Here is a 14446-nt window from a genome sequence, read left to right as displayed (position 1 = left end):
GATATGAGATTTCCAAAACCATCAAAAGCATGTAGCTAATTCCAATTTTACCTTCGCAGGTGGAGAAAAGCTGTATAACACTGTTTACGGAACTCTTGATACTGCTCACTCTGTGTTCCTCCCATGCCTTCCACCATTTCTTTATTCAGCTTCATTGGAGGAGGGAGAGGCTTCGGATCTCGACCCAAAATATATCCAAAGTCTATGTGGAAGAGTTTGCCTACATTTGGAGAAGAGAGAATATTTGTTTCTATTCAGTTCTTCAAAATTAAAAATTAGAAGCTTAATTCATACTCTCAGAACTATCTATCTAAATAGAATTCATATCTTTTTTTTTTGTAAGGCTTACTAGCTCATGATAAAGTACATAAAATATATTACTAAAAATCATGAGGTCATGAATGATCTTCAAAACTTCTTCAGTCAATACCCCCAACCTTTCAAGGCCACAATTACACCATATGAGATAAGTGAATACTTTTATTTTTGAGACAAAGTCAATAACCTAGCCCAATATTTAAAACATAGCTGGGATTTCATTCTTTTTATGTAACAAATCTCTTAAGGTGTAGATTAAATTTATTCTGATTCAATCTCCAACAGAAAGAGAGAATGTCATTACAACTTCAAATACAAGAAGATATTTTATTAAATCATCTCTCAAATAACTCTTCTCCATGCTGAGTAACCCATTGTTCCTTTAACTTTTCTTTCATTTTTTCTTTATAAATGATCTCTTTCAGATATATAATCACTCTGACAATTCTCTACCGAGACATTTCTAGAGTGACAGCAAGTGTTTTTTCTGGAATTTTTGGTGGACTGCAAGCTTGATGAGTGAGCAATGTGATATGGCACCCAAAAAAAACCAATGCGCTCTTGGGCTGCATTATGATATGGCACAGCTTCCAAAAGGAGGGAGCTGAGAGCCCCACTGTACTCTGCACTCATCGGAACTCATCTGAAGTATTGCATTCAGTCCTGGGCATCACAGTTTAAGAAGAACAATGATAAGCTGCAGAGTGTTTAGAGTATGGCACCTAGAATGGTGAAGTGTCTTGAGTCCATGCCATATGAGGATTTGATGAAACAAATGGGCATATTTATGTAGCCTGGGATTTTTTTCAAAGGGGTAGGGGAACAGAGAGTTATCTTCAAGTATCTTAAAGGCTTTCATGTGAACAATAGATTAGACTTATTCCATTTGTCTATTGAGGGCAGAACCAGAAACAATAAGTAAAAGTGAAAAGAGGCAAATCAAGGTTTGATGTCAGGAAAAACATCCTAACAATCAGAGCTGCCTAAAGTGAATAATAATAATAATAATAACAACAACAACAACAACAACGATAGTTGACATATATATATATGCATGCATATGTGTGTAAGTAAATGTGCGTGTGTGACTTTAAAATTTGTAAAGTACTTTACAAGCATTATCCCATTTGAGCCTCACAGCCCCTTGAGGCAGTTACTTCAGATATTATTCCTATTTTGCATATGAGGAAACAAAAGATTATAAAAATTAAATGAATTGCAAACAGTCTCCCAGCAAGTTTTCGGAGCAGGATTCAAATCCAGGTCTTTCTGATTCTAACATTCTGGGCAACTCTCGAAGACTATAAGTTGCACAGAAAGAATGAACTGCTTTGCTAGAGAATGTTTCTTTACCTGACAATTAAAAGAAATCAACAGTTTAGCCCCTTCCCTGTCCCTAGATTGGGAGAATAATAACCAAAGCAGGGGCTGGGCCTCTGTTTTGGGTAGCATAGGATGATGTTAACAACCAATAGGGAGACGGTAAAACTGTTCAATCTTTATATTGGTTCTGTTTTTTCTGCCAAGAAGGATAACCTTAGCACTGGAAATGTTAGGATAAAAATGGCTAACAGGAAGTTAATACCCAATATAAGAGGGGCCACAGAGAAAGAGCCTTAGCTTTTCTTAATTATTTCAATGCACTGGTCCAGAAGAACTACATGCCCAAGCACTCAAAGAAGAGATACATGCATCTAACAAGTCATTATCAGTAATAACTGAGAGATCACAGAAAGTCAGAGGAATACAAGAAAACTGGAAAACAGCAAATATATTTTTTCTTAATGAAAAGAACAGAGTCTACAAACCTCAAGTCAATAATATGACTTCAATTCCTGGGAAAATTCTAAGATGAATCACTTAAGGACATGGTTAAGTGAATGCCTCAAATCCAGTGAATTATCTTTAACACATGCATAAAAATACATATCAACATCACAAGAATCCTATTAAAAAAGGGCCCCCCTGGGAACTATGCCCCACCAAGGGCCCCAGAATCGATCTGAGTTGTTTAACTGCTCATACTGCTAGATAAGATGGCATTCATCAACATTATTCCTTTTGGAAAGATGGAAGCCCACCAGGCTTTGGCCTATACTCTGCTTTTAACTCTGCAGACCTTTGGCACTATTATCTGACCTACAAGAACCTAAGGACCCCTAAGCTATCTGCACTGATCTTGAACTTCTTGGACTTCCAAGCCTTTCCATTTGCCTTGGAGCTGATTCTTGAATGTGTTGCAACCTTCAACTGAAGTATAAACTCTCTGAAAGCATGGACTATCTAGCCTTTTCTATTTATACTGCTAGTGCTTAGTTCAATGCTTAGCACACAGTAAACTCTAAATGAATGAATTTTTCATGGGTAGGCAATCTAGTTATCTCCTGATCTTAAATTCTGGTATATAGAATCATATTAAATGAAAATCTTTACAAAGCATTACTTTATCAATTTATCAGCATGGCATTTACATTTATGATCGTAAGTCTTTGTAAAATACTTTTTGCAAAGGTAGATATGTTGTTTTTCATATTTCTATCCTCAATGTCTTGAAAATACTCTACTTATTAAAGTTTAAATGTTCATCAAACTTTATTTCATTCTATTTCTTTCAAATTAAATAGTATGCATGTTATATGAAGAGTGATTACCCAGAACAGCCCATTTCCCAACTACAGCGCTTACTGAACGCAAAGAGAACATAACACTGAAAATTAAATAAGATCAATAAGCCCATATGAGAAGTTGCATTCTATACTCTACAGAAGCCATGTTGTAGGATACTTACCAACTTTTTAAATACTGATACTAGTCTCAAAAAAGACCAATTTAGCAGAGGCTACAGGAACACAGATTTATGATCTCACATCTGGGGTTCAAGTGGAAGTTGGTAAGGAAAGAGAGAAGCTAGGGAACGAAATAATCCCAAAGCAGAGGCATGGAAACTTAAAATACGTATCAGTTTCTGTTCGCTATGAAGAAGAAAACCAGCTGGGAAGGGACCTCATTATGACAATCACTAAATGCTTAAAGCTAGTTATCAACTCACCATTTCTTTAGATAAATTAATCCCAACTGTTGTAACTGTTCTTCTTAGGAACAATTTTCCAATTCTGAAAATTATATCTGTTGTTTTTCCCTGGATTAGCTCCAATTTAAAAACATTTTTCTTAAAATATGGAGAACAAAATGATCAAAGCCTTGGAAGAATTGTTTTAAAAATACACAAATTAAAATAACTATGTATAGTAAATGCCAATGTTGAAGTGGGATAATATGATAATTACTTATAAATAGCTTAGAGCATACATAGCAAAGGGAAAACAGGCTTTGATCCTTATAAGAACATAAGAATTAGCATAGTTGGCTACACTTAAAGGGTCCACCAAACCAGTATTCGGTTTCGCAATGTCAATGTTTTGTGAGAAATATCTGTTGCCCTTCTTAAAACTGCTAGGAACATAGCAGCACCAAACTTAATTTGCTATGAGTTTACCATGCATTCATTTATCTAAGCCATAACCTGAATGGTTTCAGTATATACCACACTCTTGTACTAATCACTATAACAAATTTAATATCAACTACATAAAATGGTACACTTCGAGCTATTTGACCTAAATATACCTCTCCTAATGTTCCAGGCATTGTTCTTTGTTACAGCTGGTTAAGTGTCTGAGTCAGGATTGGAACTCTGGTCTTCCTGACTCCACATTCAACAATCTACCTACTATGCCATCTCGCTGCCTCACAGATTATTCCTTTGATCAATGTAGTTTTTTGACTAGTTCCATATTCTTCTTAAAGCAGTGACCAAAAACACTTTAAACATCCTTCCTAATCATTTCCAGCACTACTGGTCCTTCTGGCTACAGCAATGTAATAGGCCAATTTCTACAGAAGTAGGCCATGGTGACCCGTGAGTCCTTTGCAGCCTAGTATATAAGAGCAGTGACTTAGAAGCTTGAAGATCTAGCTTCTGACTCTTGTTCTATCACTTACTAGTAAAACTGAGAAGCCACTAGGGGTGGGGAACCTGCAGCCTCACAGACACATGTGGCCCTCTAGCTCCTCAAGTGCAGCCCTTTGACTGAATCTAAACTTTACAGAACTAATCTCCTTAAAGGATTTGTTCCGTAAAACTTGGACTTGGTCAAAAGGCCCCACCCAAAGACCTTGAAGGCCACGTGTGCCCTTGAGGCCCCCTGCTAGAATAATAATTACAAAATCACAGAATCTCAGAGTTGAAGATTATTTTCATAAGCTAAGAGTCTTCTTTGCAGCAAACCTAACAAAGGGTCACCTTCTGAGATAGCCTGTTTTAAGTATTATGAAATTTTCCTTATGTCAGGTCTATATTTGCCTCTATACAACTTCCACTCATTGTTTCAAGTTCTGTCCTATGGAGTTAAGTAGAACAAGTGCAATTTGAAAGCGATAGGCCTTCAAATACTTGAAGCTCAGTATCATGTCTAGCTAGTGCCACCTTCCTGCCCCCACCCCTCTCAGCCCCCAAGCCCCAAGACTTTGGTTAAGAATAGAGTTCTTTTAAATGATCCTCAAATGGCATGATTTTATGTCCTTTACTATCTAGGTGACTGTCCTACAGGCATCATGATACTATATACGTAATTCTAATTTATACACAAAAGTTTTGATTTGAGTATATTTAGTTTCTGAAAGTAAATTAAACAGTATTTCAATCAATCAACTGCATAATGGGGAGTGTGGGATATACACTGATAAAATCTGTAAGAGAACAACAAAAGGAAGATGATTCCTGTGGTCTCTCAATAAGAAAAAGTACTACAAGAAAATGGGAGAAATTATTCATTTAAACCTAATTTTGCTCTCTACCTTTTATTTATTCATAAATTGTTCACCTATGCATAAATCTAATAAGTAATATGTTCCATGTTCTAATTTTCTTGTAAAATCTCCCTTTTTATCTAGGTCATGTATCCATTTTGACTTTATCTTGGTAAATGATGTGAGATACTGGTCCATGCCCAGTTTCTGCCATACCACTTCACAGTTTTCTGAGCACTTTTTACCAAACAATGAATTCTTAACCCAAAATCTTAGGTCTTTACATTTGTTAAATACAATGTTATTATGTTTATTTGTTGCTGTAAATTGTATGTCTACTCTATTCCACTGATCTACCTATGTCTTAGCTAGCCAGTTTTGTAATTTCTGCCTTATAATACAGTTTAAAATCTGGTACTACTAAACCTCATACCTGTACACTTTTTTTCACTGCTTCCTAGTGATGGAATCCTAATAAAAGTGACCCCAGCCCCAATGTTCTAACTTCCTTATGGGCCTCACTGAATAGCAGGCATTTCCTGATTTGATCACACAATCTGGCTCTAACCACACCACAGGGCCCCCAGACCCAATACTCCAAAATATGCCTCACCAGAGCAACAGGCATGTCCATGTAATAGAATACTAGCCACTGCCTCTAGCTAGCCACTGATCCCCAGATCTAATTATCATATTTCTCACAGAAACAGCAGGTATGTCCATGCACTGAACCACAACCGCATCTATCTAATTTCAGACAGGACCACAATAGTCAGCCAATCAGAAAATAGCACCACCAGGATGCCCAAGCAGGAAGTAGACCCCAAAACAATAGAAGAGACTTTCCCTAAGTAGGTGCCTGCACAATAATAGCAAAAGCTATCCTTTAGGTGAACTTACAATTTAGAGAGGCTTATTATAGTATCAAAAAGGGTTTTTCTGTGTGGATTACACCCGCAATTCCATTGAGGCTAGGACCTCTCCTCTATTGCCTAATCCCTTGACAAACCCCCCCTGCCTTTTTAATATTCATATATTGCTATATAATTGCATCCTTTGACCTACAAAAATCTGTCATGCTTTCACTAAACTGCTGTTTTCTTCCTCTTGGAACCCAGCCTGCTTCCCAAGAGGCGTCACTCTCAGTAAATGACTTTGCTTGGATCGAAGATGGTCTGAATTCTTTCTAGACGACCCCCACAACACACCATGAAATTGCAACACTAGACTTTCATGAAATAATGAAGAGTGAAATGAGAAGAACCAAGAGAACGCTGTATACAGTAACAGCAATATTGTTTTAAGAACAACTTTGAGTAAATAAATTATTTTGACTGTTATAAATATTCAAATTGACTATAGCAGACACCATCTGTATCCAAAGAGAGAAATGATAAATATAGGAATGTTCAGAGTAATTTCTTACACATACACACACACACACACACACACACACACACACACACACACACCCCCCTACCCCTATTTGAAGCTAATAATAGCCATCTCTAGGGCAGGTGGGGGGGGAGAAATTTACATTAAAATTTTGTTGTATATTTTAAAGGAGTGGCATATTGTGTACAGTAGATTTGCAGTTTCATATACAATCATCTTCTTATTGTACTATGTTATGGCTAAATTAAAAATAAGAGAAAAAAATATTTTTAAAAAATGAGAGAAATAGTAGAAGGAAGGTACCAAAATGGTGGAAAGGAAAGGAAAGGTCTCATGGTGGAAGAGGTATATGTCTGTAATAGGAGATGAGTATCTTACAATGGATTTAATCTGGGGGGAGTTGGTACACAGGGAAACCACTTCCTAAGAGTAGTATGCCTCACTTCAGAAAAAGGTAAATTATATATCTTAGGGGCAATGAGCAACCAGAAGAGTGGGAAGATGTGGACCTAGAGAAGAGATTTCATAGAAAACAGGAAGGAGAAAGCAGGGGACAGGAATGGGCCACCTGATTTGGGACAGGGTAATTTCCATTATGGGGCAATGCTTCTATTCTCATTACTTCCTTCATGAACTGACAGACTTCTAAGACTGACACACAACACAAAAAAGGAATAATGGGTCAAGATACACAACAGCAATAATACAGAATTTAAATAGAAGAGGGAGTTCAAACCTGATAATTCAGAAGCTTTAATTGAAAAAAAGAAACTAAAAACATAAGTATACAGACAATGAATATAAAATTTCAAAATAAAGAAAGCATAAGAACTAATGAAAACAACAAAGAAAAGAAATCTTTCTTAGAAAAAGACACAGGAGAAAAAAATAACCTAATAAAAAGAAGTAAGAGGGGAAGAAAAGAGAGCTTTTGAATTAAACAGCTAAATGAAAAAGGAAAGGAAGAATTAAATAATTAAAAGGAAAAAAAAGAATCAATAAGTTAAATGAAATTCCAAATCTATGGAAAAGGTTGACACATGGGAGGGAATTTTACAGGGAATAAGTATAGGGGGAAGGGGATTAAGGAGAGAGAAAAGAGCCTGTATTAAAAGGGTTGCTTCAAAATATATTAAGCAAAAACTAATTACAGACACAGCGTGCAGACTTTGAAGAGGAATGGAAGTTTCTCCCAACAGCAATCTCTGGAATTATTATTGTTTAGACCCTTCCATTCAGAGAAATTTCAATTTATCCCTGGACCTTTTATTTTCTGTCATATGCATTACCTATGAAAAAACACAAACCCAAATTCATTGAAACATTACTATTAATAACAAAAAAGTAGTAACAACAGTCTTCAGCATGGAAATTTGTCAAATGCTTTTTGAAACTTCTCCCACATCCACTTGTACTTAGGTTAGGGAGGATAACATTATATACATAATTCTAACTTTAAACACAAAAGTTATGATTTGAATGTTTATTCTCTAAAAGTAAAGCTAACTGTTCTCATGCATTAAATGGTACCCTAATGGTTTGAGTTAATGCATTTTGAAGTCTGAGAAATTCACTACAAATACCCAACTAACTCAGTGCAGCCAATGCATCCTTTACTGGAATTCAGAAGTTGATAATTCATCGCTGGCTCCAAGCTAGGAATACTAAATTCCCATTCCACCACAGTCTGATTTCTTATAACAATATCCACAAAGTTCAGGATTACTGCTTAATTATAAGACATAAAAGAATCAGATTTTGATAATGGAACAACTATTAAGCTTTGCAAGTTCAGAGTCTGTATTTGTAAAGAGACTTACGTTTCAAGAAAATTTGTCTTCATACATACCAAAGAGAATGTCTTATTAAAAGTCAATTTCTCTAAATGAAACTAATAGGGCTTTAAAAATATACTTCATGAAGTTGAAAACATATTTAATTAAGAAGTTTGGGGGGTTTGGTCTTATTCAAATCCATCACCTTGAACAGTCAAGAGCTAAAGTGTGCATAAAACAAAGTAACTCTGGTGACTGTAATTACATCCTCTTGAAGCAGATCTTCAATACAAAGGGAATAAGAAGTGCTAGTTAATTTTTCTGTTACTTGCATAAGAGAACGAGAAATTTCTAAAATTTAGTTCAAAATAGCTTAGCACACAGATAACTTGAAGCGAAAGCTAACTTGAAACTGATGACATCTAACAGTGAAGGTTTTATTTTTGATGGTAGAATTTTAAAAACTCACTTTGCTAGATAAATTCATTGTTTACACAAAGTTTAAAACTCATCAATCTGGGAATTATGCTTATTCCACTTTCATAACTGAGCTAGTCACCTCATTTGTTGCAAATATAAATCCTATATGTCTTTCAAGGAAGTTCAATTTCATCATCATCAACTCTTTTATGACTATGCAAATCCAAATTGAACTTTCCATTTCCTTTAATAGTGTTTGTAGTCTGTACCACATAATCTAGTAGCTTATTTTCTCTAGTTCAAGTCAATTCTGCAGACATATATTAAGTGCCTCCTATGTGTGGAGGAGGGGTAGGAGCTAAAGGAATGCAAAATTTAGCTATAACAAGGTAATCCTTATTGTCGAGTATTGTCTAGTATGTAATACAAAATAATAAGTCCACAAGAGAGGTTCAAATGCTAAGTTCTATTTGTTTCATTTGTATACATTTGGTCTCCTTATGAGCTTTCCACACTATTAGAATGCCAAGCAGGCATTAACAATGTAGTCTGATTTTTATAAACTAAGAGCCAGATGTCAAAGTTAAGATTAGACATGCTTTCACTTCTATGCTTTGTAACTGCTAGACTAATGGACCTAGAGTCAAGAAGACCTGGGTTCAAAGCCTACCTCTCATACTTAACTGTAAATATCAATTATTCTTTCCATCTTTCAGTCAGTCAGTAAAGTATTAAGAGACTACCATGTATTAGACACTGTGGTAAGCACTGGGGATACAAAAAAAGACCAAAGATAGTCCCAATTTCTAGCAAGTTCACAGTTAATAGGAAGACAACATGAAAAAACTTATGCCCAAACAAATGGAAGGCACTAGAATTAAGGATTAGAAAAGGCTTCCTATGGGAAGGACAAATTTTAGTTGAGAACTGAATGAAGCCACTGAATCCAGGACATCACATTAATTAAACTAGTGCAGTGGATAGAGCACTGGGCCTGGAGTGAGGAAGATCTGAATTCAAATCCAGCCTCTAATACTTACAAGTTGTGCGACCCTGGGCAAATCACCTGGCAAATCACTTAACTCCTGCTTGCCTCAGTTCCTCATCTATAAAATGGGGACACACTGGAGAAGGAAACGGCAAACTACTCCAGTACCTTTGCCAAGAAAACCCCATATATTCCATGGGGTCACATAAAGACAGACATGACTAACAACTAAACAACAACAACATCTGAAGCCAAGAGGGAAAGATAAAGAAGGAGAGCATTCTGGGCACAGGGGACAGTCAATGAAAATAGATAGTTAGGAGACAGAATGTCTTCCTTGAAAAACAGCAAAGAAGCCAGTGTCACTGAATCACAGAGTGTGTTTGTGTGTGTATGGGGTGGGGGTGGGGGGGGCGCGAATATAAAAGACTGGAAAGGTGGGGGAGGGTATCACTCTGTATTTGAGTGGAGGATGGACTGAAGTGGGGAGAGATGGAGAGAGACTTATGCCAGGTATCCTAAGCAGCAGCGATAGTTCAGGTGTGAGGTGATGAATGCCTGCATTATGGTAATGGCAGTGGCAGAGAATGTAAGAAAGGAGAATATGAAAGAGCTATTACAAAGAGAAAATCGACAGGCCTTGGCAACAGACTGGATACTGGGGAGCCAGGAGTTGGGGGTGGGAGTGTTTATGAGGAACTGAGTGACACCTAGGTTGTAAGTCTAGGTGAATGGGGACAATGCACTAACATTCTACAGTGATAGAGAGATTAGGAATCTGGAGTTAAAGATAGTGAGGGACTTCCAGAGCCTAGATAAAAGAGTGAGTCAGAAATTTGCCAGAGACCTCCCAAATTGCCTTTCAAACAACCCTGAAATAATGCCTCAAAACCAAATCTGGAGCAGAGAATCAGTTTTTCAGCCCAGGAAACCTTGGAGAAAGCTCTGCCTCACTGAATGGGAGAGGAGAGTGGTTTGGTGCAGGCTGCACTTCAGAGAGCCAGCAATGAAACCCCCAGGGGCAAATCAGCAGCAAGGCCCTGAGGTCTAGAGCAAGAGAACAGCAAGGCTCTGGGTCATGGCACAAGAAGATTGGGATACTGCCCTGTCTAGGAGCAGAGCCCAATTTTAACATAAAGTGAAAAGTCATGAAAGGCTGGAAAAATAAGCAAAAAAAAAGCCAAAAAAAACATGAACACAGAAAGTAACTACACTGACAGGGAGGCACAAACTTAAACGAGGACAACTATGTCAATACGGCTACATGTACTTCAAAGGAAAATATGAATTGATCTCAAGCCCCAAAAGAATTCCTGAAAGAGCTTAAAAAGCCAAATAAGAAAAGCAGAATAAAAAATTGGGAAAAGAAATGTAAGGAATGCAAGAGAATCATGAAAAAAACAGTCAACAGCTTGATAAAAAAAGAAAGCACAAAAAATGGAAAGCTATACAAAAATTCACTGAAGAAAACAACTTCTTAAAAAGTAGAATTGACAAACGGAAAAGGAGGTACAAAAATTCTCTGAAGAAAACAACTTCTTAAAAAGTAGAACTGGGGAGCAGAGCCAAGATGGCGACTGGAAAGTGGGGACTAGCGTGAGCTCCCCGCCAAGTCCCTCCAAAAACCTATAAAAAATGGCTCTAAACCAATTCTAGAACTACAGAAGCCACAAAATAGTGGAGGGAAGCAGGGCTCTAGCCAAGATGGCCTGGACGGTCTCTGGGTAAGGTCTATCACACAAAGAGCTGGGAGCAGGAGGGGAGCAGAGCCCAGCGTGAGTGGCGGCAGGACCAACCAGACGGGGAGCCAGGTGGAGCGGGCCGTAGCGCCCTAAATCAGTGAGCTGAGGCAGTTACCAGACTTCTCAACCCACAAACACCAAAGACAACAGAGAAGGTTAGTGGGAAAAGCTGCTGGGGACAGGGTGATAAGAGTTCACAGTTTAGCCACTGCCCTAGCGGCAGCAGAGGTGGGGCACCTACAGAACTACACCTGCAGTTGCTTCCAGCCTCAGGCCCACCTGGAGGGAGGAATTAAGTGGAGGATCAGAGCAGGAGTGCAGGGCCTGCTTAAGATCTGAGTCAGGTCCAGGCTGGTGGTTCTTGGGGAAGGAGGACTGCTGGTGTGGCAGAGCTGGAGCATCCCCCCCCAAGCGTGGAACATAGAACTCTTTAGTCTACAAGCAGTCATACCCTGCTGAAAAACTCAAGGGTCAAATTAGTCGGTTGGGAATATGGCCAGGCAGCGAAAACGCACACAGATTTAGTCTCAGACTTTGGAATCTTACTTTGGTCACAAAGAAGACCAAAACATACAGCCAGAAGAAGTCAACAAAGTCAAAGAGCCTACAACAAGCACCTCCAAGAAAAACATGAACTTGTCTCAGGCCATGAAGAGCTCAAAAAAGATTTGGAAAAGCAAGTTAGAGAAGTAGAGGAAAAATTGGGAAGAGAAATGAGAAGGATGCGAGAAAACCATGAAAAACAAGTCAATGACTTGCTAAAGGAGACCCAAAAAAATGCTGAAAAATACACTGAAGAATACAACACCTTAAAAAACAGACTAACCCAAGTGGCAAAAGAGCTCCAAAAAGCCAATGAGGAGAAGAATGCCTTGAAAGGCAGAATTAGCCAAATGGGAAAGGAAGTCCAAAAAACCACTGAAGAAAATACTACCTTAAAAATTAGATTGGAGCAAGTGGAAGTTAGTGACTTGATGAGAAATCAAGATATTATAAAACAGAACCAAAGGAATGAAAAAATGGAAGACAATGTGAAATATTCATTGGAAAAACCACTGACGTGGAAAATAGATCCAGGAGAGATAATTTAAAAATTACTGGACTACCCTGAAAGTCATGATCAAAAAAAGAGCCTAGATATAATCTTTCAAGAAATTATCAAGGAGAACTGCCCTGTTATTCTAGAGCCACAGGGCAAAATAGAAATTGAAAGAATCCACCGATCGCCTCCTCAAATAGATCCCAAAAAGAAATCTCCTAGGTATATTGTCGCCAAATTCCAGAGCTCCCAGATCAAGGAGAAAATATTGCAAGCAGCCAGAAAGAAACAATTTGAGTATTATGGAAACACAATCAGACTAACCTAAGATCTAGCAGCTTCTACACTAAGAGATAGAAGGCCTTGGAATACGATATTCCAGAGGTCAGTGGAGCTAGGATTAAAACCAAGAATCACCTACCCAGAAAAACTGAGTATCATGCTCCAAGGCAAAATATGGACTTTCAAGCTTTCACAGTTTAAAGACCAGAGCTGAATAGAAAATTTGACTTTCAAACACAAGAATCAAGAGAAAATGAAAAGGTAATCAAGAAAAAGAACAAGAAAAAGAAATTGCAAGGGACTTATTAAAGCTGAACTGTTTTGTTTACATTCCTACATGGAAAGATGACATGTATGATTCATGAGACCTCAGTATTAGGGTAACTGAAGGGAATATGCATATATATATATATATATATATATATATATATATATATATATATATATGTATACACACACACACATATATGTATATGTTTATGTATATATATGCATATGTGAGTGTGTATGTATGTATATATGTATGTGTGTGTATATATATATATAGAGAGAGAGAGAGAGAGAGAGAGAGAGAGAGAGAGAGAGAGCGAGCAGGCACAGGGTGAGTTGAAGATGAAGGGAAGATATCTAAAAGAAATAAAATAAAATTAAGGGATGAGAGAGGAATATATTGACAGAGGGAGATAGGGAGAGATAGAATGGGGTAAATTATCTCGCATAAAAGTGGCAAGAAACATTCCCCAATTGAGAAATGGTCAAAGGATATGAACAGGCAGTTTTCAGAGGAAGAAATTAAAGCTATCTACAGGCATATGGAAAAATGCTCTGGATCGCTGCTGATTAGAGAAATGCAAATCAAAACAACTCTTAGATACCACATCTCTCCTGTCAGATTGGCTAAAATAACAAATCAGGAGAATGATAAATGCTGGAAAGGATGTGGGGAAATTGGAACATTGTTGCATTGCTGGTGGAGTTGCGAGCTGATCCAGCCATTTTGGAGGGCGGTGTGGAACTATGCCCAAAGGGCTATAGAAATGTTCATACCCTTTGACCCAGTAATACCACTTCTAGGGTTGTATCCCAAAGAAATCACGCAAGCGGGAAAAGGACCCATATGTACAAGAATATTTATAGCAGCTCTCTTTGTGGTAGCCAAGAATTGGAAAGCAAAGGGATGCCCATCAATTGGGGAATGGCTGAACAAGCTGTGGTATATGAAGGTGATGGAATACTATTGTGCCATAAGAAATGGGGAGGATGCAGACTTCATAACAACCTGGAAAAACCTACACGACATAATGCTGAGTGAGCGGAGCAGAGCCAGGAGAACGTTGTGCACAGCCACAGATATGTGGATTCCGTGAGGACCAACCCTGACATACTGCGCTTCTCTCAGCAACCTAAAGGGGCAAGGACAAATCCAGGGGACTCACGATGGAGAATGCTATCTTCATTCAGAGAAAGAACTGCGAAGTTTGAATACAGACTGAGGCACACTACATGCTCGCCTTTTCTGCTTCTCTTTTGTTTTTGGTTTTGGGTTTTTTTTTTTTTGTTGTTGTTTTTTTTTTTTTGGTTCTGTTTCTTCTTTCTTATGATTCATTCCATTGGTCAAAATTCTTCTCCACGACCTGAATAGAGCATAAATTAATTCAATGCGAAGTTATACATGACA

General features: G+C 37.8%; 1 protein-coding gene across 1 annotated transcript in view; it reads right to left on the bottom strand.

The window, feature by feature from the left end:
- PIK3C3 (phosphatidylinositol 3-kinase catalytic subunit type 3) overlaps positions 1–14446 on the bottom strand; it is a 187483-nt gene that overhangs the window by 50392 nt on the left and 122645 nt on the right. Inside the window, exon 22 of the mRNA XM_036767859.1 lies at positions 52–220. Within this exon, the coding sequence (XP_036623754.1) occupies positions 52–220 (169 nt within the window). The remainder of the gene's footprint in view (positions 1–51; positions 221–14446) is intronic.

The sequence above is a fragment of the Trichosurus vulpecula genome, chromosome 1 (genome assembly GCF_011100635.1).
Source record: "Trichosurus vulpecula isolate mTriVul1 chromosome 1, mTriVul1.pri, whole genome shotgun sequence".
NCBI classification, from domain to species: domain Eukaryota; kingdom Metazoa; phylum Chordata; class Mammalia; order Diprotodontia; family Phalangeridae; genus Trichosurus; species Trichosurus vulpecula.
Note: the sequence above shows the minus strand (reverse complement) of the source record. Positions and strands in the feature narration are given on the sequence as shown.